This window comes from Microcebus murinus, chromosome 8 (genome assembly GCF_040939455.1).
Source record: "Microcebus murinus isolate Inina chromosome 8, M.murinus_Inina_mat1.0, whole genome shotgun sequence".
Taxonomy (NCBI): Eukaryota; Metazoa; Chordata; class Mammalia; order Primates; family Cheirogaleidae; genus Microcebus; species Microcebus murinus.
The window spans coordinates 48390226-48411972 of NC_134111.1; the positions used below are offsets into that span (position 1 = coordinate 48390226).

Genomic DNA, 21747 nt, shown 5'->3' on the forward strand with positions numbered 1-21747 from the left:
TTCCTGGAAAACTTTTTCTGTCTCACAGCTTCTTTCATCCTCCTGTTCCTAGAATATCAACAATGGAAATTTTTTCCTACATACCTTTTTACATTCATACACTAGTCTTTTTCTCTGATAACTCTATCCACCTTCATACTGCCTCTCTCCTTTATAAGATAAATATACAAACAACAGATCTTCTAAAGATAATAAAAGGAACAATAATTTGTATTTCTTATTCTACAAAAAAAGATATTTTCTTTCAGTGATACTTTAATATAACTTTTTTAAATATAAAAGTAATTCTAGAACTTTCATATTAAAAGGAAATATGTGTGAAACTGTCATTCTCTAGTGAAAAATAAAAAAAAAAAAAGGAAATATGTGTATAGAGAGTATCTCTGGGATTTTTGGAGGCTGAATTACGTAAGTATTTCATACCTGAATTACATGATAGCCCAAAATTTCCAAATGTCTTTTTTTCATAGCAGATTTTCCTTTTATGTGAGGGATGTTCTTACAAAAAGCTTTTGAATCCAAAAATTCCAAAGCAATCCTACATAAGATAAAAATAAACATTTACTTCCAAAATCAAAACAAGAAACAGTATTATAAGCCTTTCAGGAACAAGACTGCATCTTCATAAACTAACAAGCCAAATGAATATAAATTAGTATAACAAGTTATTTTTCCATGGAAGAAATTAGTAACTGATGACAAATCTCTTCATTTACACAAAAATTATGGTAAATATCTACCTGCTTTCATCCATTTGTTTGTCTACTATATATTTATTACACACCTACTGTATGTTAGGGGCACTGTGAGCGATACCAGGATAAAACAACATAGCTTATATTGAGCAGAGAACATAAGCTGTACAGTAAGTCACTGCAATCCAGTATAGGAAGTGGCTAAGTACTATGAGAAAAGTAGAGAGGTTTGGGAGCACAAAAGAAGATAATATTTTACTTCCAGTTGAGGACAATTAGGTTAGCACTTTAGTTGGGGAGATTGCTAGGCTTTGGACAAGAGAAGAAAGGACATTAAGGCATAAAGGGCAGGAAAAGCGAAAGTAAAGAGGTAGAACACATGAGATATATGAGGAACAAATTCTGCTACATTCAATTCTTCATAACTAAGTTCATTACATTATGCCAAATTTAATATTCAGATAAAATCTAAAACTAAAACACAAATACCTTTCAGCTCCTGGTGGCAGTCTTGATCCAACTATTTGAGTATTTGATTTCCAGTGCATTTCTGGTAGTTGTCCCCAAGTTATATTATGGTTTCCATAAGGAAGAGGTTTTTTCCTTTTATCCAAGATACACTCAAAATCTTAATGAAGTATAGAAATTAGCAGTATGAATTAGGTAAATTTTTTTTTTTTTTTTTGAGACAGAGTCTCACTCTGTTGCCCAGGCTAGAGTGAGTGCCGTGGCATCAGCCTAGCTCACAGCAACCTCAAACTCCTGGGCTCAAGCAATCCTCCTGCCTCAGCCTCCTGCGTAGCTGGGACTACAGGCATGTGCCACCACGCCCGGCTAATTTTTTCTATATATATCTTAGTTGGCCAAATAATTTCTTTCTATTTATAGTAGAGACGGGGTCTCGCTCTTGCTCAGGCTGGTTTCGAACTCCTGACCTTGAGCAATCCACCCGCCTCAGCCTCCCAGAGAGCTAGGATTACAGGCGTGAGCCACCGTGCCTGGCTTGAATTAGGTAAATTTTTATAGGAAAAGTTTAAGATATATTTTAAATATATTTATACATATATATGTAAACACACACACATGAAAAGAATGATGAACCTCCCTAATTATCCAACTTACTTTATAAGATCTGGTCCAATGGTACCTCTCTTTGGAATCAATCAATAAAAATCAACCGGCAAGAATTACTAAACTATATTAAGCACAGGACTACATTTAGCACTGTGCTAGGCCAAATCACATTAAAAGGTTTTATTTTAATCTCCTCAAGTCTCTTGGTCATATTTAGAGAAAGATAAACCAACTCATTTGAAAACTAGTAAGGACAAAACAATTCAAGTATTTATCCTGTCTTTCCTATATGAACTGTACATAAGAATAACTGAATAAATGATATAGGAAAGTTGTTTTTAGACAAATTTCAGCTAAAAAATATAGAAGGAATGATAGGTGTAGAATATCGCTACTTTGCCACCCCTAATCAATAATGGAGTTAGGCAATGAGTGATGATTAATAGCTGCTATAATCAGTAGGTGAAAAGCTGAGGAGGGAGGGATGAATGAATGAATCGGCTGACAACATACAAACCCACTGATGAATCTTAATATAATAAAAGACAATCAGCACTGTGTGCCTCCTGATATGATGCAATAAGTACACATCACCTATCAAGTAGCCTAGCAAAAATATAAAACAAAAATAACTAACCTAAAATCTAATTTAAGCCTCTAGATATAATTACTGGTTTATAGGAAATACAGGGGAAATAGGAGCATGTTAAATGATGCCACAGGGTTGTAATAAAAAAAGTCTAGAAAGTGAAAAAAAAAAATTCTTAATTAAATTGTACATGAAAAAAAAGGGAGAAAGGTACAAGGTAGAACTTAAAAAGACAAATTAACCAAATGCAATTTTCGGCTCCCAATTTGAACAAATACACTATAAAATAAAATATAAGACAATTGGAACATAAAAGCTATGTGATAATAAGATATTATTGCTCTCTCTCTTTTTTCATACTGTGGCAAGGGGTCCAGTTGTCATCTGTGGAGTGTGTATCTTGCTCTGTAAACCTACATCTTGCTCGTGCCCTGTAATCCTATTATAATCCTATCTTTCTCGCCTCAATAAATTTCACCTCATGCTTGCCTTAATAAAAAAAAATATTGAGCCGGACACGGTGGCTCACGCCTGTAATCCTAGCACTCTGGGAGGCTGAGGCGGGCGGATTGCTCAAGGTCAGGAGTTCGAAACCAGCCTGAGCAAGAGCAAGACCCCGTCTCTACTATAAATAGAAAGAAATTAATTGGCCAACTAATATATATATAAAATTAGCCGGGCATGGTGGCACATGCCTGTAGTCCCAGCTACTCGGGAGGCTGAGGCAGAAGGATTGCTTGAGCCCAGGAGTTTGAGATTGCTGTGAGCTAGGCTGACACCACGGCACTCACTCTAGCCTGGGCAACAAGCGAGACTCTGTCTCAAAAAAAAAATATTGTTAATGACTATAGGTGTGATAATGATGGTACTGTTGTTATACTTCTAAAGTCACCCTTATCTTTTACATATACATCCTGAAATGACATATTATCTGTGATTTGCTTGAAAAAGAATCAGGTGCAACTCTGGTGAGTGGATGTTGGTAACTGTTGACTGGATTAGGGTTCATTATATTATTCTACTTTTGTATATGCTTGCAATTTTTCCATAATAAAAATAACCCTAAAAGTATTTAAACCAGAAAAAAGAAAGAATGACTGGAAAAGAGGAAATACTAATTATCTACTTTTTACACATAAGAGAAATTGGAGAACTGAACAATCTTCAAGATAATTATGAAATATAAACTATTTAGTGCTCTTATTAAGAATAAATTCTGGAGCTAGAATGCCTAGGTCAAATCCTGCCTCTGTTATTTGGCAGGTATATATAACCTTGGGCAATCAATAGTGTCTTTGGCCAGGCTTGGTGGCTCACACCTGTTATCCAGATGTTTTGGGAGGCCAAGGCAGGAGGACTGCTTGAGGCCAGGAATTCAAGCCCAGCCTGGAGAACATAGCAAGACCCCATCTCTACAAAAAATAAGAAATATTAGCCGAGTGTGGTGGCATGCACCTTTTGTCCCAGTTACCTGGGAAGCTGAGGCAGCCTTAAGCACAGGAGTGTGAGGTTATAGTGAGTTGACTGTACCACTGCACTCCAACCTGGGTGACAGAGTGAAACCTCATCTCTAAAAAAATAGTAATATAATAATAATAATGATGATGTTTCTGGGCCTCAGTTCCCACATCTGTAAAACAGAATAATTTAGGGATATAAAAAATAAGTTTGCCATATATATATATGAAGAGAGAGAGAGAGAGAGAGCCCTTAATCAGTGTCTAACACATAATAAGCAATATGTAAGTATATCCATTATTGTTGTTAAATGCAATAGCAACATTCTTTGACAGATGTATATACGAGCAAAAATCTTACAGATTAACTAAATCATAGCATAGCATACTCATTAAATTAAATATGCAGTCACTAAAAAAGATGCTGTGTATCTGTTGGCACAAAAAAATATTCACAACATATAAAGTCACAGACTGCTACAATCTGGCCAGACTCAGCAGTTCGTGTCTATAATCCTAGCACTCTGGGAGGCTGAGGCAGAAGGATCACTTGGGCTCAGAAGTTCAAGACCAGCCTGAGCAAGAGTGAGACCGGTCTCTACTAAAAATAGAAAAAATTAGCCAGGTGAGGTGCTATGTGCCTGTAGTCCCAGATACTCAGGAGGCTGAGGCAGGAGGATCGCTTGAGCTCAGGAATTTGAGGTTGCAGTGAGCAATGATGATGCCACTGCACTATAGCCCAGACAATAGAGTGGGACCCTATCTCAATAATAATAATAATAACAACAACAATAATGAAGTTTGAAATATCAGGAGAATTACCAAAATGTGACACAGATACACAAATAAAAATATACATCTACATACATACATATACATCCTGTATGTATGTATGCAGATGTTTTTTAAACCTAAATTTAGAAAGTTCATGTTAATTCTCTTAAACTTTTATCTTTTTCATTTAAGCCCAGCACTTGGATTTAGCAATATCTTTTTAAAATTTATATTGCCATCAACATAAGCTAATCCACTAGCTTTGTGTCATTCACAATTAAGTCAGAATGCCTTCTACACTAGACCACCTGAAAAACAAGACTGATCAGGTAAGCATCAAGCACAATACCTCTGGAAATCTTCAACCAGGCTGATAATCAAACTTAGTTTTTGAGATGAAGTTAAAACAAGGGAATAGAGAGAAGTAATTTCCCTTACCTTAGAAAGGACAGAATCTTTTTTTTTTTTTTTTTTTTTTTTTGAGGCAGAGTCTCACTCTGTGGCCCGGGCTAGAGTGTTATGGCGTCAGCCTCCCTCATAGCAACCTCAAACTCCTGGGCTCAGGTGATCCTCCTGCCTCAGCCTCCTGAGTAGCTAGGACTACAGGTACGCACCACCATGCCGGCTAATTTTTATATATATATATTTTTAGCTGGCCAATTAATTTCTTTCTATTTTTTAGTTGTGACGGAGTCTCACTCTTGCTCAGGCTGGTTTCAAACTCCTGACCTTGAGCGATCCTCTCGCCTCGGCCTCCCAGAGTGTTAGGATTACAGGTGTGAGCCACCGCGCCTGGCCGAGGACAGAATTTTTTGAAGATCCAGAAATGTTCAGTGAATCTGAATTTGGGTTTTACATAGAATTGGTAAAAGACTGACCATTTTTTTTTTTTAAGAACAGCAAAATGCTCATAGTTAATCAAACCTGAATCATAGGAACTTGGGAACTTGAGGATTCATTGTATTATTCTTTCTACTTTTGTCTTGATAATAACTTGAAAAAAAATTTTTTTTAACTTATTTTTTAAATTCCAACTGATAAAATTATTCTATTCAAATTATTTTGGTTTTCTGAAAGTAGCTAATGACCTACTGATAACTTACCTATTGTGTAGTAATAAGGTGTAAGAACCGAGGCTTTTACACAATTGATTCCTCCTAGTACCTCTGCTAACATTTTATAAATCTGCTGTTGTGCTCCATTCATGCTGCCAATATCTTTATAAAAATAAAAATAATTAGTACACTTAAGTTAATCGGTGTTTGAATGAAAATTATCCCAATTCTACAAACTGAAAAATAAAGATTAATATATCCAATAAGAGCTTCAATGTAATACCATATGTAATGACACCAAATCCAATATAGGACAAGTTCTTTGCTCTCAACCAGAAGACGTTTCATGTCTCAAATATTAAGAAATTGTTACAATAAAAATCTCACTTAAAAAATTAAACAGGCCATGGCACCCTTGGGAACTCTGGTGTTATGTTTAGGTTTAACAAGAATAATAATGTACTATTTAATATTTACTTCAGAATTAAACTTTGATATCTGATCAAAAGAAAATTCAAACCTTTATTATATTGTTGACAGAAGCGGTCATGAAACCACGGAATCTGAAACTCTGGGCATTCCAAACAGACTGCTCTATTTAACTCCATAAGACGAAACTGGGCCCTCGTATTTAGAGATGAAGGTAAAACTGAAATTAATAAAATAATGGTTTTGACAGCTTAGACCTAACAAAGACAACCCATTTTTTTACATTCATTTATTGGTAGATGTTTACTTTCATACTATCAAATCACTTCATTTGCACATAAATGCTTTATATTTTTAAATTATTACATTCAATGGCATGATTAGAACCAATTCCTATGTTATTTTCACTAGTGAATGTTAAAACTACATTTAAAAAATACTATAAAAGTTTTTCATTGACCTAATATTCCACACTTAAGAATTTATGCTAAGGAAACAATGATTCATGTGTAACAATTCATTATTTATAATAATGAGGAACTGGAAACAATCTATAACAACTGAATTTTATTATATCCATATAACGGTATATTATGTAGCCAATAAAAAATCATGACATCAAAAAATATTTAATGACATGGGAAATTACTCAAAATATAGTTAGAAAAAGGCAGCATATAAAAGTGAATATACATAGGAAAAATTAGCTGGGCATGGTGGCACGTGCCTGTAGTCCCAGCTACTCGGGAGGCTGAGGCAGCAGGATCACTTAAGCCCAGGAGTTTGAGGTTGCTGTGAGCTAGGCTGACGTCACAGCACTCTAGCCCAGGCAAGAGAGTGAGACTCTGACTCACACACACACACAAAAAAAGTGAATATACAAATAATCCAAATTTTATTTTAAAATATATAGACATACGCTGGAGAGCAGGAAAAAGACCAAAAAGAAATACTCTAGTACTTTAAAAGTGGTAGTTTCACTCAGTGGTAAGATTATGGGGTAATTCTTTATTTTCTATTTTATACTTTTGTGTGTTTTCCAAATTTTCAACAATAAGCATGAATACTTTTATAAACAGAAAAAAATTATTAACATTTAAATGCTTCAGTATAGGCAGAGCTGAGGTCTTGGATATAAAGTACAAGTGAGAATTTAATAGATTAAAAGGTAGATACGTACTTTCAAGTTGAGAATCCAATCTGGCTAAGAATTTGATGTTAAAAATTGCCTTTAACAGATCTTCTGGAAAATATTCAAGTGTGGCAAAAGAGAAACCAAGAAACACTAACATTAGAGGATCCAATACACCTAAAAGAAAATTAAGATTGTAAAGCCACGTTTTTAAAAAATGATACAAAGGCAGCCTAGATAAAACTGACCTATACTGTTATAACCTTATTTCCATACACAGTAGGAACAATTATCCCTGCTTTATAATTGATTGTAAGAAAACAAAGAGAAGTTAAATGACTTGCCTGAAAAACAGAGTTATCAAGTGAAAGGTAGGCTTTAATCCAGAAAGTCCAACTCTGGAGCCTAGACCACTATACCATGCTGCTCTCTGGGGATCTCACACACACACACGTTTGAAGCTCAGGTCTTGCCTAGCACCTCCTCCCTTACCTGTCACCCAGCAGCATGGCAGTGTCCCAGAGTATAAGGCTTGAGCTTATTTACTTGATTTGCCTCATCCAAGAGACATGTCTGATATGGGGGTAGGGGTCACCTAAAATGCCCTGTTGGCATCAATATGCTTACAAAGGGCAGAAAAGACAATATCATATCTCTCCTTTTGTATTTTTTGGTGAGTTTATTTAATGAAGCAAGACCAAGACATAAATGAAATTAATAGTGATGATTTCTACCAGCAAAACTAATGTCAAAATTAATCTTTAGGCCAGGCACGGTGGCTCACGCCTGTAATCCTAGCACTCTGGGAGGCCAAGGCGGGTGGATTGCTCAAGGTCAGCTAGGCTGACACCACGGCACTCACTCTAGCCTGGGCAACAAAGTGAGACTCTGTCTCAAAAAAAAATAAATAAATAATCTTTATTCAAAACAAAGAAAATTATTACTCTAGTAGTTATTAAATTTTTACTTATAAAGGTCTCTAAAAATTTTTCTTAGAGAATCTTTTCTAATTCTCTAAGTCTTAAAAAATCAAAGCTATACTTCTCAATCTTTCTTCTCTTAGACCTTCAGTAAAAAACAAACAAAAAATAAAAAAATACTTTCTAAGCTTCTATTTGTAGAATGAGTAGAGATGTACTTTCATTTCCTTTTGATTGTTGACACATGACTGAACAACCAGGAGAACATACTCTAGGTCTCAGTCTCATCTTCCTACCTATAGTTGTGTTACTAAAACAGGTCTAATGGATGCCACACATGCATACATCCATACACGTATATACCCATATATATCACAGCCCCATTTTGTGGGCTGTGACACAGTAGTATCAGACATGGTTAGATACTGTCTGGCCTACAGATCCCACAAAAAGGTAGCAAAGCATGATACTGATACAATTAATATATATACTGGTTTCACAACAGCTTAACCAGAGATCTATATAAACAAACCCTAATGTAGAGCCTAACATCTTATGCTAGATGTGGAAGCTCTCAGTAAGTATCTTGGTAGATGACTGGGTAACTTACTTGGTAGGCATAGCAACAAGTTCTGAATAAACTAGTCTCTGGCTATTTCTCCAAGCTCAGCTCCTACTAAATCTCCCTCACACCATTCCTGCCACACTGAATCCACTATTTCTGGAAGAAACCAAACATGTTCTCACCTCACCTTTCTTTCATTCTATGACTCTCAACCCTCTCTATTGCCATAGGTCAATCCCTCACTTCATTTAGTCCATGGTTAAATGGCATCTTCTCAGAGAGGTAGTCCCTAAATCCCTTATCCAAAATAGCACTCCATCCCACCCCACCATGCACCATCCTACATACTTATCTGCTCTACCATTCTTGAGAGTACTTATCACCATTTGACCTTAGAGATTTGCTTACTGTTTACACCAGTCTCCCCCCATCAGAAAGTAAACTCAATGATGATAGTTTATCGGTTTTTACTTTTTTCTTGTATCTCCAGTGCCTAGAAGAATACCTGACAATAAGCACATGGTGAATGTTAACTGAAAAGGCAGCAACTACTGGGCCAGATATTTCAATTCTAAAACTTCCATATCATACTGACAAGTAAGCATTGTGAGTCTGAGAAGAAAAGTCCCATAAAGCTATGCTACTTGAAGGAAAAACTATACCAAATACAATTCAGGAACCAAAATAAAGAATGAAAAAGAAATGGGAAAAGTAATTTCCTGCCTCTGCTATCTTCACATACTGCTTCTGCTAAGACGAACAGTAGGAAGGACTGTTTCTAGTCTACTTTTTTCTAGTTCTGAAATACTATTTAACCCTTTGCACTCGCTTGCTTTTTTCTCATATCCACTCGACATTATCCACATTCGACATCCAAGTGCACTAAATACTTTTTAAGAGATAAAAAATAATCAGTACCAGAGCAGCCACCCTTCAAACAATTCAAAAATATCTATTAAGTCCCTTATGAAACATTCATTTACTTTTTAAAAATAGACTATTAAAATCAATAGAAATAATCACATATTATGTGCCTCCAGATGTGATCTAAATATAAGGTACACACAGCACCACACACAAGGTATTTTTGCTGAAAATGTTTAATGAACTTAATTAAACTTAATTAAGCATCTATATGTAACTTCTAGTTTACTGGAAATACAACCAGAATGTGGTACTACTTACAAAAAATGGCCAATCTCTTTTATAAAAAATAAGCATGAAGCAAAAAAAGATGGATAAAATGATAAACAAGCAACTCAATGTTGGTTGTTTAAAAAATGTTATATAAATGACAATTTGGTGACAACTGGGAAAATCTGATTATGGACTAGGTCGTGGATGGTACTTGTTCATTTTCTTGGGTATTATCCTGATGTTCTGGTTACATAGGAGAATGTCCTTATAACCTGAAGTATATAGAGATGAAAACTGGAAGGTTCATCATATACACACATGTGCTTGCACACACACGTACTGACAAATATGGTAAGTATTAATCATTATTCAAGCTAGATGACACATTAGATATTAAGGGATTATTATTAAGTTTCTTAGGTATGCTAACAATATTGTAGTGATATAGAAGAATGTCATTATTTTTAGGAGATGCATGCTAAAATAAGTGGGGGTGAAAGGTCACAATGCCAACAGCTTTTTGAAATGGCACAGAAAAAAAGAGCAAGAAAGACAAAAGGATAAGGCAAATGTAATAAAATGTTAACATCAGTGAATCTACACAGCAAATATATATATGTTTCTTATTCAATTCTTTCCTTTTTTTTTTTTTTTTTTGAGACAGAGTCTCACTTTGTTGTCCAGGCTAGAGTGAGTGCCGTGGCGTCAGCCTAGCTCACAGCAACCTCAAACTCCTGGGCTCGAGTGATCCTTCTGCCTCAGCCTCCCGAGTAGCTGGGACTACAGGCATGTGCCACTATGCCAGGCTAATTTTTTTTTTATATATATATATATATCAATTGGCCAATTAATTTCTTTCTGTTTATAGTAGAGACAGGGTCTCGCTCTTGCTCAGGCTGGTTTTGAACTCCTGACCTTGAGCAATCCGCCCGCCTCGGCCTCCCAAGAGCTAGGATTACAGGCGTGAGCCACAGCGCCCGGCCTTCTTTCCATTTTTTATACAAAGTTTAACATTTTTCATAATAGAGAAGTTTTGAAAACAGACACAAAACTTTTTTAGGTAGAATTCATGGTCATTATGTTTACCCTTTTAAATGAGGGTAGCTCAGAAGCAGCAGGTATCCTCTGACTTACTCATTCAATGCATTACCTAATAATATACCTACCTAAGTTAGAATTAAGGTGTCGCATACAAGTTGCAAAAAATTCATCCCTTTGAGGTGGATCATAGTTCAAGATGCTGAACGGAAAAATAATAGCAAGGATTACAAAAGGATGGATCTGTATAAAGAGAAAAAAATTATAATTTAGACTTCAGCAAAGCAAAATGAAATTTTAACCTAATTATTATTTTAGGTGAAGTCTTTTTCTAACATGCTTATCATTAAATAATAAGTGTATCTCTGCTTATTATTTTTTCTACCCTGCTATAGTTAATTTAACCCTACCACTAATTATTAGAACTCTAAAAGTATTAATGCAGAAAATAATAAGCTAGAAAATCTACAAATTTATTTTTTAGGTGCAATATCCTCTTCTAGAATTTATTAATCATTAAAATGATTAGGAAACAGTATCAATAATTTCCATGCTACCGATACATTTTATAAAATAATATAATGTAATTAATGAAGTTTATATATAATCATGAGGATTTATTTTTCTTTCTTTCATTCACTTTTTTTTTTTTTTTGAGACAGAGTCCCACTCTGTGGCCCAGGCTAGAGTGCCATGGCATCAGCCTCGCTCACAGCAACCTCAAATTCCTGGGCTCAGGCGATCCTACTGCCTCAGCCTCCCAAGTAGCTGGGACTACAGGCATGTGCCACCATACCCTGCTAATTTTTTCTATATATATTTTTTTAGTTGGCCAATTAATTTCTTTCTATTTATAGTAGAGACGGGGTCTTGCTCTTGTTCAGGCTGGTTTAGAACTCCTGACCTTGAGTGATCCTCCCACCTTGGCCTCCCAGAGTACTAGGATTACAGACATGAGCCACCGCACCTGGCCTCATTGACTTATTTCATCATTCACCCACTTATTCAATACCAGGCACTATGCTAAGCAAATAAGATAGACTTTTATTTTCATTTGTGAGAAATAATGTCTTCTAAATAAACGCTATACCCTGATATATCTACAATAGTCATTTTGTAAATGAGTTGCTTCTCACATAATTCATAAAGCAGCATTTTACAAGTCCCAGAAATAAATCTGTAAGAAGATACCCTGACAATTTAAGAATAATGATGTCAGTGGACACCTTATAATTTTTCTCAGCTTTCATGTTTATCCTGCACCTTTGAATGTAACTGTTTTTAAATAGTAAAAGTAATACCAAAGCATTATACAAAATTTTAAAAAGATGGTCAGGCATGGTAGCTCATGCCTGAAATCCTAGCCTTCGGTGAAACCAAGTGGGAGGACTACTTAAGGCCAGAAGTTCAAGACCAGCCTGAGCAAGAACTAGAGTGAGACCCAAGGTACCATCTCTACAAAAAAATGGAAAAATTAACCAGCCATGGTGGAATGCACCTGTAGCCCCAGCTACTTAGGAGACTCAGGCAGGAGAATTGCTAGAGCCTAAGGGTTTGAGGTTGCAGTGAGCTATGATAATACCACTGCACTTTAGCTTAGGCAACAGAGCAAGACTCTTGTCTCAAAAGAAAAAGCAAAAATCATTCATATTCCACTATCCTAATGCAATTAGTATCCTCAAAGAATTCTGATTACTGATCTTAATGATATTACAATGAACCAAAGGATGATAGCTGATCTCCCCAAATCTACAATGCTAGAGGAAGAGCAGAAGCCAGAGTTTAATTTTTAAACTTCAAATTCTAATCCATGTTCTCAAACTGCTTATGATAAAAAATTATGCTTCTAGGACAGGCACAGTGGCTCACACCTGCAATCCTAGTTCTCTGGGAGGCCCAGGCAGGAGGATCGCTTGAGGTCAGGAGTTCGAGACCACCCTGAACAAGGGTAAGACCCCTATCTCTACTAAAAATAGAAAGAAATTAATTAGCCAACTAAAAATATGTAGAAAAACTTAGTCAGGCATGGTGGCACATGCCTGTAGTCCCAGCTACTTGGGACACTGAGGCAGAAGGATCACTTTAAGCCCAGGAGTTTGAGGTTGCTGTGAGCTAGGCTAACGCCATGGCACTTTAGCCCGGGCAACAGTTAGACTCTGTCTCAAAAAAAAAAAAAAAAAAAATGCTTCTAGAAGTTGACAACTATATAAAACTAACATGTAACATTTAAAGTTCACCTTTTCAATCTGCTGAATAACCACTGAGGCTATCCTATCAAGTAGCAAAGTACTGAGATAGTTAGTTCTTGAAATAAAAGATGCAATCCCTGCAACATTTTTGTAATTAATTTCTTCCATCAAACGCTGTATAGTAATAATTGTTTCTTCAAGAAGTGACTCAGGAAGCCATTCTCCTTTGAAAGATTTAAGTTCCTCCCATAATAGATCCAAATTATTGCTTTGTTGTAGTCTCTGATGACCATAATGATCTAATTTTTGAAGTAGTTTCAGTTGTTTCCCAGTAATAATATCCAAATGCAGGTGACCATAGTGAATCCATCTTAAAACAGATGTGGCAAAACCATTCAGGTCATTTAGGTCACACTGTGGTAAAACTGCTTCAATTCGAGATATCCCCACTTCATCCAGATGAGGAGAAGGAATCATAGAAACAGCACGGACCAGAATGGAAATCTCACTTGGTATAACACTAATTTTCAAATAACTATAAACAAAGGGGAAAAAATCAAAAGAACAAAATTAACACATTAGCAATAAAATCAAAATATATATGTATTAAAATGTGAATATATATTATTATTACTAGAATTAATAGGTTAGGTAAGGTAGGCCTAAGATACAAGTTAATTTAAGAAGAGTTAGGTAAATTCAAAGACAACAGATCTATAAAGGATTATTAATGGAAGCCTAAGATGTTCTGAAGCACATTTTAAATTTTTTTTTATGCAAAAATAGAGCCAGAGTCTCTGGCAAACAAAAGGTCTGTGTCAGAACAATGTTTCCAGTGCTGTTCCTGGGAAAGAACTTGGGCTCAATTTCTGATAATGATATGGCAGAAATCAATATGACCTCATATAGGCCCTGGCATATAGTGATCACTCAATAATATTGGTTCCCTTCTTATTTCTGGTACATAGAAATCCAACTAAACAAAAACAAACAAACAAGAAAACCACAGGACATAACACTGACATACAATTGACCCCATTCTCTACTTCTTTGCCAAATCCCCATGGTAAGAGTCCCACCACCAAGACTGCAATTGTTAAAAAATAAAGAAAGGCCAGGCCGGTGCTGTAATCCTAGCACTTTGGGAGGGTGAGGCAGAAGGACTGCTTAAAGTCAGGAGTTTGAGACCAGCCTGAGCAAGAGGGAGACCCCATCTCTACAAAAAAAAACCCAAAATTAGCAAGGTGTGGTGTTGTCTGCCTGTTGTCCCAGCTACTTGGGAGTCTGAGGCAGAAGATCACTTGAGCCCAGGAGTCGGAGGTTGCAGGGAGCTATGATGACACCATTGCACTCTAGCCCAAGAAACACAGAGAAACTATCTCAAAAAAAAAAAAAAAAAAAAGTCACTTATTCCCTAGCGTAAATTCTTCTTAACCATAATGGCATATCACTTTATTATGATAAAAATCATTTTTTTTTTTTTTTTTTTTTTTTTTTTTTTGAGACAGAGTCTCGCTTTGTTGCCCAGGCTAGAGTGAGTGCCGTGGCGTCAGCCTAGCTCACAGCAACCTCACACTCCTGGGCTCGAGTGATCCTTCTGCCTCAGCCTCCCGGGTAGCTGGGACTACAGGCATGCGCCACCATGCCCGGCTAATTTTTTATATATATATCAGTTGGCCAATTAATTTCTTTCTATTTATAGTAGAGACGGGGTCTCGCTCTTGCTCAGGCTGGTTTTGAACTCCTGACCTTGAGCAATCCGCCCGCCTCGGCCTCCCAAGAGCTAGGATTACAGGCGTGAGCCACAGCGCCCGGCCAAAAATCATTTTTAACTACATGTCAATCTTTTGATTATGGCAGAGTCCCATGCCTGGTCTTTCAAAAATCACATTAAGAAACCAAACTTGGCCGGGTACGGTGGCTCACACCTGTAATCCTAGCACTCTGGGAGGCCGAGATGGGCACATTGCTCGAGGTCAGGAGTTTGAAACCAGCCTGAGCAAGCACTAGACCCCATCTCTACTAAAAATAGAAAGAAATTAATTGGCCAACTAACATATATATATAGAAAAAATTAGCCAGGCATGGTAGTGCATGGCTGTAGTCCTAGCCACTCGGGAGGCTGAGGCAGTAGGATCGCTTGAGCCCAGGAGTTTGAGATTGCTATGAGGTAGGCTGACACCACGGCACTCACTCTAGCCTGGGCAAGAGCCTGGGCAAAGCGAGACTGTCTCAAAAAAACAAAAAACCAAAAAAAACCAACCAACCTAGTAGTGAAAAATGGAGGGGAAAAAGATCAATTTGTTTGAACTTCATTTAAGCTATTCTGATTTATTGGTCCCAAGTAGCTGGGACTATAGTACCCACCACCATGCTCAGGTAATTTTTCATATTTTTTGTAAAGATGGGGTCTTGCTATGTTGCTCAGGCTGGTCTCTAACATGGCATGAGCCACTGAACTGGGCCCATTGTTCTGATGCTTAAAATAAAAACTGTCAACAGAAAATCTCATGTTAGCCTAATGAAAGTCAATGAAAAATCAGTAGCTTTAAACCTGAAATATAAATGCTATATCCATAGAAAACAAGGTACTTTTAAATTATAAAGAGAAAAATCTATATGAAAACACTTTTTCACTAACATTACCATTATATATCTTAATTTTAAAATTTCAAATTTAAAAATTTAATAAACCTTTAAACGAGCAAGTAAGCAAGCTGAAGGAGTGCTCCCAAATAGAGTTTTGCGGCCTGGCATGGTGGCTCACGTCTGTAATCCTAGCACTCTGGGAGGCCGAGGCAGAAGGATTGCTCGAGGTCAAGAGTTCGAAACCAGCCTGAGCAAGAGGGAGACCCGTCTCTACTATAAATAGAAAGAAATTAATTGGCCAACTAAAACTATATATACAAAAAATTACCCAGGGGGCGCGGTGGCTCACTGTAATCCTAGCACTCTGGGAGGCCGAGGCAGGCGGATTGCTCGAGGTCAGGAGTTCAAAACCAGCCTGAGCAAGAGCGAGACCCCGTCTCTACTATAAATAGAAAGAAATTAATTGGCCAACTAATGTATATAGAAAAAATTAGCCAGGCATGGTGGTGCATGCCTGTAGTCCCAGCTACTCGGGAGGCTGAGGCAGCAGGATTGCTTGAGCCTAGGAGTTTGAGGTTGCTGTGAGCTAGGCTGACATCACAGCACTCATTCTAGCCTGGGCAACAAAGCGAGACTCTGTCTCAAAATAAATAAATAAATAAAATAAAATTGGTGCAAGCTTAAGGAAGAGTAGTAATGAGTCAGGTGCTAATAAGGACAGGAATAATAAAAAAAAAAATTACCCAGGCATGGTGGCACATGCCTGTAGTTCTAGCTACTCAGGAGGCTGAGGCAATAGGATTGCTTGAGCCCAGGAGATTAAGGTTGCTGTGAACTAGGCTGATGCCACAGCACTCACTCTAGCCTGGGCAACAAAGTGAGACTCTGTCTCAAAAAAAAATAGAGTTTTGCCTTCTTTGGGGACTCAACCTTCTGTTATTCTATTCCTGCAGGTAAGGAGAATGGCTTGGCTATTCACCAGTTTACTGCCATTTCTCTCCTAGGGAACTCAATTACCTTTGTGGCCTCATTTTATACCAAACAAGGGCATTGGCAGAATGAGCATGTTTCCATAATGATAAGTGTCTCAACATTTTTAACAATAAACTGTCCAATTATGCCTCTAAAAGTTCCAGCAACTTTGTACATAACTAAACAAAATAATATTGTAGCTAGATTATAAAATGAAACACTAAACACTTATATTTTAATCTTACCTAAGCAGTAATTCTCTGAGTTTCACAAAAAGCTCCTTACTTTGAAAATGTAGAAAATTCAAGGCTTGAGTTATTTTCAATAACTCTATTGGTTTATAGGTATCCAAATGTTTATGTAGAACTGAAGCAATTCTAAAAAGAGTGACAGAACATATAACCAGTTCATTCATTTACTTATTTAAACATTTACTGTGTTGCTTTTATGTCAGATATTCTGCTCTACGCTAAAGAAACAGTAATGAATGAGACAAGATTTTCTATTCTTGAAGAAATCTTTCACGATGGTGCTAGAAATATAAATAATTAATACAGAATGAAGAGTGATCAATGAAGTGTGAATGAAATAATATTCAATTATCAATAGTAAGAAGAGAGCACAGTTTTACTTCCTCACTCAATAAAACAAATCCTCACAGAACAGCCATGAGTTACTCATCCTCCCCATAACAAAATCTTTACCAAGAGTTACTAACAATTAGCAAAACTGATTTAATCTTCTTCCTTATATCCACTGGCTCTGAAATGGAGATGCTTAAAAGCAACAAGGAATGCTAAGGGGTGGTAAGCTAGAGGAAATGGGGCAGAAGAAATATTAAAATAAAGGAAAATACAATAGATTATAGAAAATAAAACATATATAATTAAGCATATATATATAAAAATATAATTATATATTTTTCTTTTCAAATCTCAAGTTATCAAAAAAGCCAATATATGGCAGTAAGGTTTCAAAGTACCATTGTGTTGTGAGACAATTAAAGTTCATATGGATATTAAAGTTTCTACTGAAACTTTCCTTTTGAAAAGTAAGGTCCTTTCTTTAAGCTCTCCACTTTACTAGACTATGATGCTTTGCTTGAGTATAAAAATAGCACCAAATGAAATGAAAGATGCAATAAACAATTTTGTCATCTCTATTTTGGGAAAAAAACTAGAACATAAATAATTCCTTAAGTGTTAATTCATTATTTCTTCAAAACAACAGCTAGATTAAATTTAAAAAATTTTTTCCTCAGAAAAATAGTCTATTTGTGAATGACAACTAAAGTTAACACCATAAATTTCAGAAAAAACTACTTTTTAATCAGATGTGAATTTCTGCTTTCCATCTCTTCCATTGCTCCCAACACTGCCAGGGCTTGCTGGCTGGTCAACTCCTCTGACATCAATAACATAGTTGATTTAAGTCTAAAAGCAAAGAAAAATATTTTTATGTTGAAAAATTAAAAATTAGTTGGAAAAATTGTTTTAAATAACATTTCTTAGGCAACAAATTGAAAAGAAATAATATAAACAAAAATTAAATACAATATATAATTCCAATCTCCTTCTCACATATTTGGGGATAATATAAAATTATTGAATCAAAGAAAAATATATTTTCTTCAAAGTAATTAAGGCCTCAGTATAATCTAATCTTAAACTGTTAGAAAAATACAGATAATCTTTTAATGATTTTCAAATAAGGTTATAATGATAATACTATGATTCTGTGAAGTTACTGAGTACTAGACAGCTAAGGAACTAATAACTGATATTCCAGCAATATCCCAATGTTTTAAAATTGAATGAAAACTAAGCAGGAAGTCAATAAACCTGCATATTATCAGAAATCTTACAAAATAAGCACTTGATGTAACACTATAAACTGAAAATCAACAAAGATGGTCCATTTTGAAGCTATCCAAAATGGTGCAGTAATGAAAGTATCAAGACTAATTTAGAAGGCAAGCCTAAAACATGTAATCTGAGGACAGCAGGATAAACTAATTGTCTATTCATACTGGATAACTTACCACCCTTTTCACCAACCTTTTCAAATGTTTCAAACCCAGCTTCTCTCCAGATTTTCTCCAACCACTCAGTTGACATTTTTCTCTCCTCTGTCTACAGCACTGACTAACTATATCACTAATTGTATTGCTTATTCATAAACTATGTTATGATGTTATGGTATATACATATTTCAATTATTTATTTCTACCCTCTCAACTGGAATATAAATTCCTTGAAGGCAGAGATTCGGTTAAATTCAACTTTTGTACTGCTGTAGGATGTGAGATTTTAATGGTACTTAGTGACAAAAAAAATACAATAAAGTTTTTCTTTGAGACAGAGTCTCACTCTGTTGCCCAGGCTAGAGTGCCGTGGTCTCAGCCTAGCTCACAGCCACCTCAAACTCCTGGGTTCAAGCAATCCTTCTGCCTTAGCCTCCTGAGTAGCTGGGACTACAGGCATGCACCACCATGCCCAGCTAATTTTTTCCATATATATTTTTAATTGGCTAATTAATTTCTATTTTTAGTAGAGACGGGGGCCACCCTCTTCCTCAGGCTGGTCTCCAACTCCTGATCTTGAGCGATCCACCTGCCTCAGCCTCCCAGAGTGCTAGGATTTTAGGCATGAGCCACCACGCCCGGCCTACAATAAAGTTTTTTAAATAATCATCTTATTTCCATCATGATATAATATTAAGATGTACTCTTAAATTTTTTCATATAATTCAAAGTACTCTAAAAAATAAAACTTTCTCCATAAAGTTTTTCCTAAAAGAGTAATGATGCAAAGTAGATTCCTCTATTTTGTAACTCCTCAAACTCCTGCTTAACTGAATCTACTAATCATATTTCTCTATTAGGACTACCATAATTCTAAATATTTCATACACTTATGCTACGTGGGAGAACGTAGCATAAGTGTATGAGAAGCTTTTATCTGTGTGTAAATCACAGAAGAAGCTTTTATCTGTGTGTAAATCCAGTCACATGGCCTAGGAAGAGAAAAATCTTATCTATTAACTATACTTATGTTATTAATTTAATATTTGCTCTTTATAACCCAAATATTTCTATTTACATCAATATCTGGTAAAACTGGAAATTCTTAAACGAGCCAGATAAAATTCACTCAAACCTGACATAGAAACATATATCAAGTACGTAATAAATGCTTTGATGAATGTGATAAAGACAACATAACATAAAATGGTCCATTATTACAACAACTATGATTCTAAATATTCCATACAAATATGCTGGGTAGGGGAGTCTTATGTCTGTGTAAAAATCTAGTCACATGGTCCAGGAAGGGAGAATAAAAACACTTATATGGTGTTTTCCCTCATCTTTTTCTGTGCTGGTCCTGCACCACAAGTTTATTGGACACTTTTCAGAATATAGCAATAGAGTAAGAGTTTGAGATGCAAATTATAATAAGAAGAAAAAAAATCAAAGAGCAGAGCATAACAGATTATTTTCCCTTCCACAATCTAATGGGGTGATTTTTTGTGCCTTCCAGAGCTGCAAGAAGACCTAAGCTCAAAGGCTCCATATATTCCCAACAAACAAAGTAAGCATTTTAAACTGAACTTACCGTTTCTTTTCTTTAGGTCCTGCTATGGGTCCCAATGCTACAAACAATTTTACAAAGCTAGCAGTGTGATCAAACAGAGGAATCATTTCAATTAGCCTCTTTTTAGCCATTGTAACAAACTCAAAATTATGAAACTGTAGAAACTGGTATAGACTAAGTATTTCACTGATGGAATCCAAATCAAGGTGGTTCGCATTACTTAAAAATATTTTATTACACCTTTCTAACAGTGGAGGATAACTATATTTAACATTTTGAAGAAATTGTACTGTTCTTCTTGCAATATCGACCTCAGAAGAATCTGTGGTGTCAAAAAGAAGTTCTATTTTGTTCACTAATTGTTCTTGAAAATATCGTGATATTAAAGAAGATATGTTGACCATCAAGACAGATAAGGACCTGAAAAAGAAAAAAGATGCAAAGATTTTTATATCACCTAAGAATAATGACCAATTCTGAAACTAAATGATTAGATATAGAAAGGAAGTGATAAAAATATTATGAGTTTTATACCACAAAATTTTTCTTTTAAATACTAGTGGGAGTTGAATTCTGATCTCCTAACAATCAATCACCCCTTTGAGACAAAAAGTACTAAAATAATATTTTGCATTGATTGTATAAAGTACCTTTTTCTGTAGCTAAAACAACATTGTCGGAGAATATTCTAGTGAAATTTACTCAGAAATCATTTTGGACCAATAACCCATGAATCAAACATTAAAAGTCTCATTTTGAATTTTTAGAAGTAGACGTTTTTATTATTCCTTTCTCTGCATAGGTATAATTTGCTAATAAAATGTTAGCAATATTTTTCTCACTATTGAATGATTTCATATTTTTTAACATTTTATGCTAGATTGATATTAATATACAACAAGACAGGTACTGAACAAGGGATGGCATTTAATATTTCTTAACTCAATAAACACTTAAGGAGCATAAGTCACTTTTCTAGGCACTATGGAAGACATCAAAATTACTAAGTTATGGTGCATGCTTTCAAAAGACTATTCTTCCATGATACAACAGAGAACTATACAAATACAAGAATGTACCTATAATGAATAAAGTATGAAAACAGAAAAGAAATAAAACAAATGCTTGGGGAAAATTAGAAAACAATCTACAAAAAAGACAAAAATACAAATCTAAAACCATCTCAACTATTAGGATAGTGAGACTGTTGGTATTTTTGTTCGTCTCTGAATTTCTCCAATCTTTTCAATAAAATAAATATTTTTGTTAAATTTCCAATTGTACAATATTTTGCCTTTTCCAGGTAAAATGTGTACTGTTAATATTAATTAATATTAATTAAAATACCATTGCTATTTAGTTTAACCACAAACCTCCAAAATTATTTTTTTAATTGTGTATTTATTTCTAATTGCAGTTTGCAGTGGAACAGTGTCCAAAGATTAGATTCTCAAAGGGGTCTATAAGATTTTTAAAAGCTAAAAAAATTACAGTTGATTTTCATTGTCACCACTTTTACAGGCTACTTTCAGGGCT

The 21747-nt window shown here is 35.5% G+C and overlaps 1 protein-coding gene across 6 annotated transcripts in view; it reads right to left on the reverse strand.

Moving 5' to 3' along the window:
• FASTKD1 (FAST kinase domains 1) overlaps nucleotides 1-21747 on the reverse strand; it is a 37879-nt gene that overhangs the window by 2749 nt on the left and 13383 nt on the right. For all 6 annotated transcript variants that reach the window (XM_012781889.3, XM_012781890.3, XM_012781892.3 and 3 more), the window contains exons 6-15: nucleotides 20233-20631; nucleotides 17938-18048; nucleotides 16861-16992; nucleotides 13103-13589; nucleotides 10994-11108; nucleotides 7254-7382; nucleotides 6165-6293; nucleotides 5693-5806; nucleotides 1185-1323; nucleotides 424-538 (exon numbers count right to left, since the gene is read on the reverse strand). In XM_012781889.3, coding sequence (XP_012637343.1) covers nucleotides 424-538; nucleotides 1185-1323; nucleotides 5693-5806; nucleotides 6165-6293; nucleotides 7254-7382; nucleotides 10994-11108; nucleotides 13103-13589; nucleotides 16861-16992; nucleotides 17938-18048; nucleotides 20233-20631 — 1870 coding nt within the window. The remainder of the gene's footprint in view (nucleotides 1-423; nucleotides 539-1184; nucleotides 1324-5692; nucleotides 5807-6164; nucleotides 6294-7253; nucleotides 7383-10993; nucleotides 11109-13102; nucleotides 13590-16860; nucleotides 16993-17937; nucleotides 18049-20232; nucleotides 20632-21747) is intronic.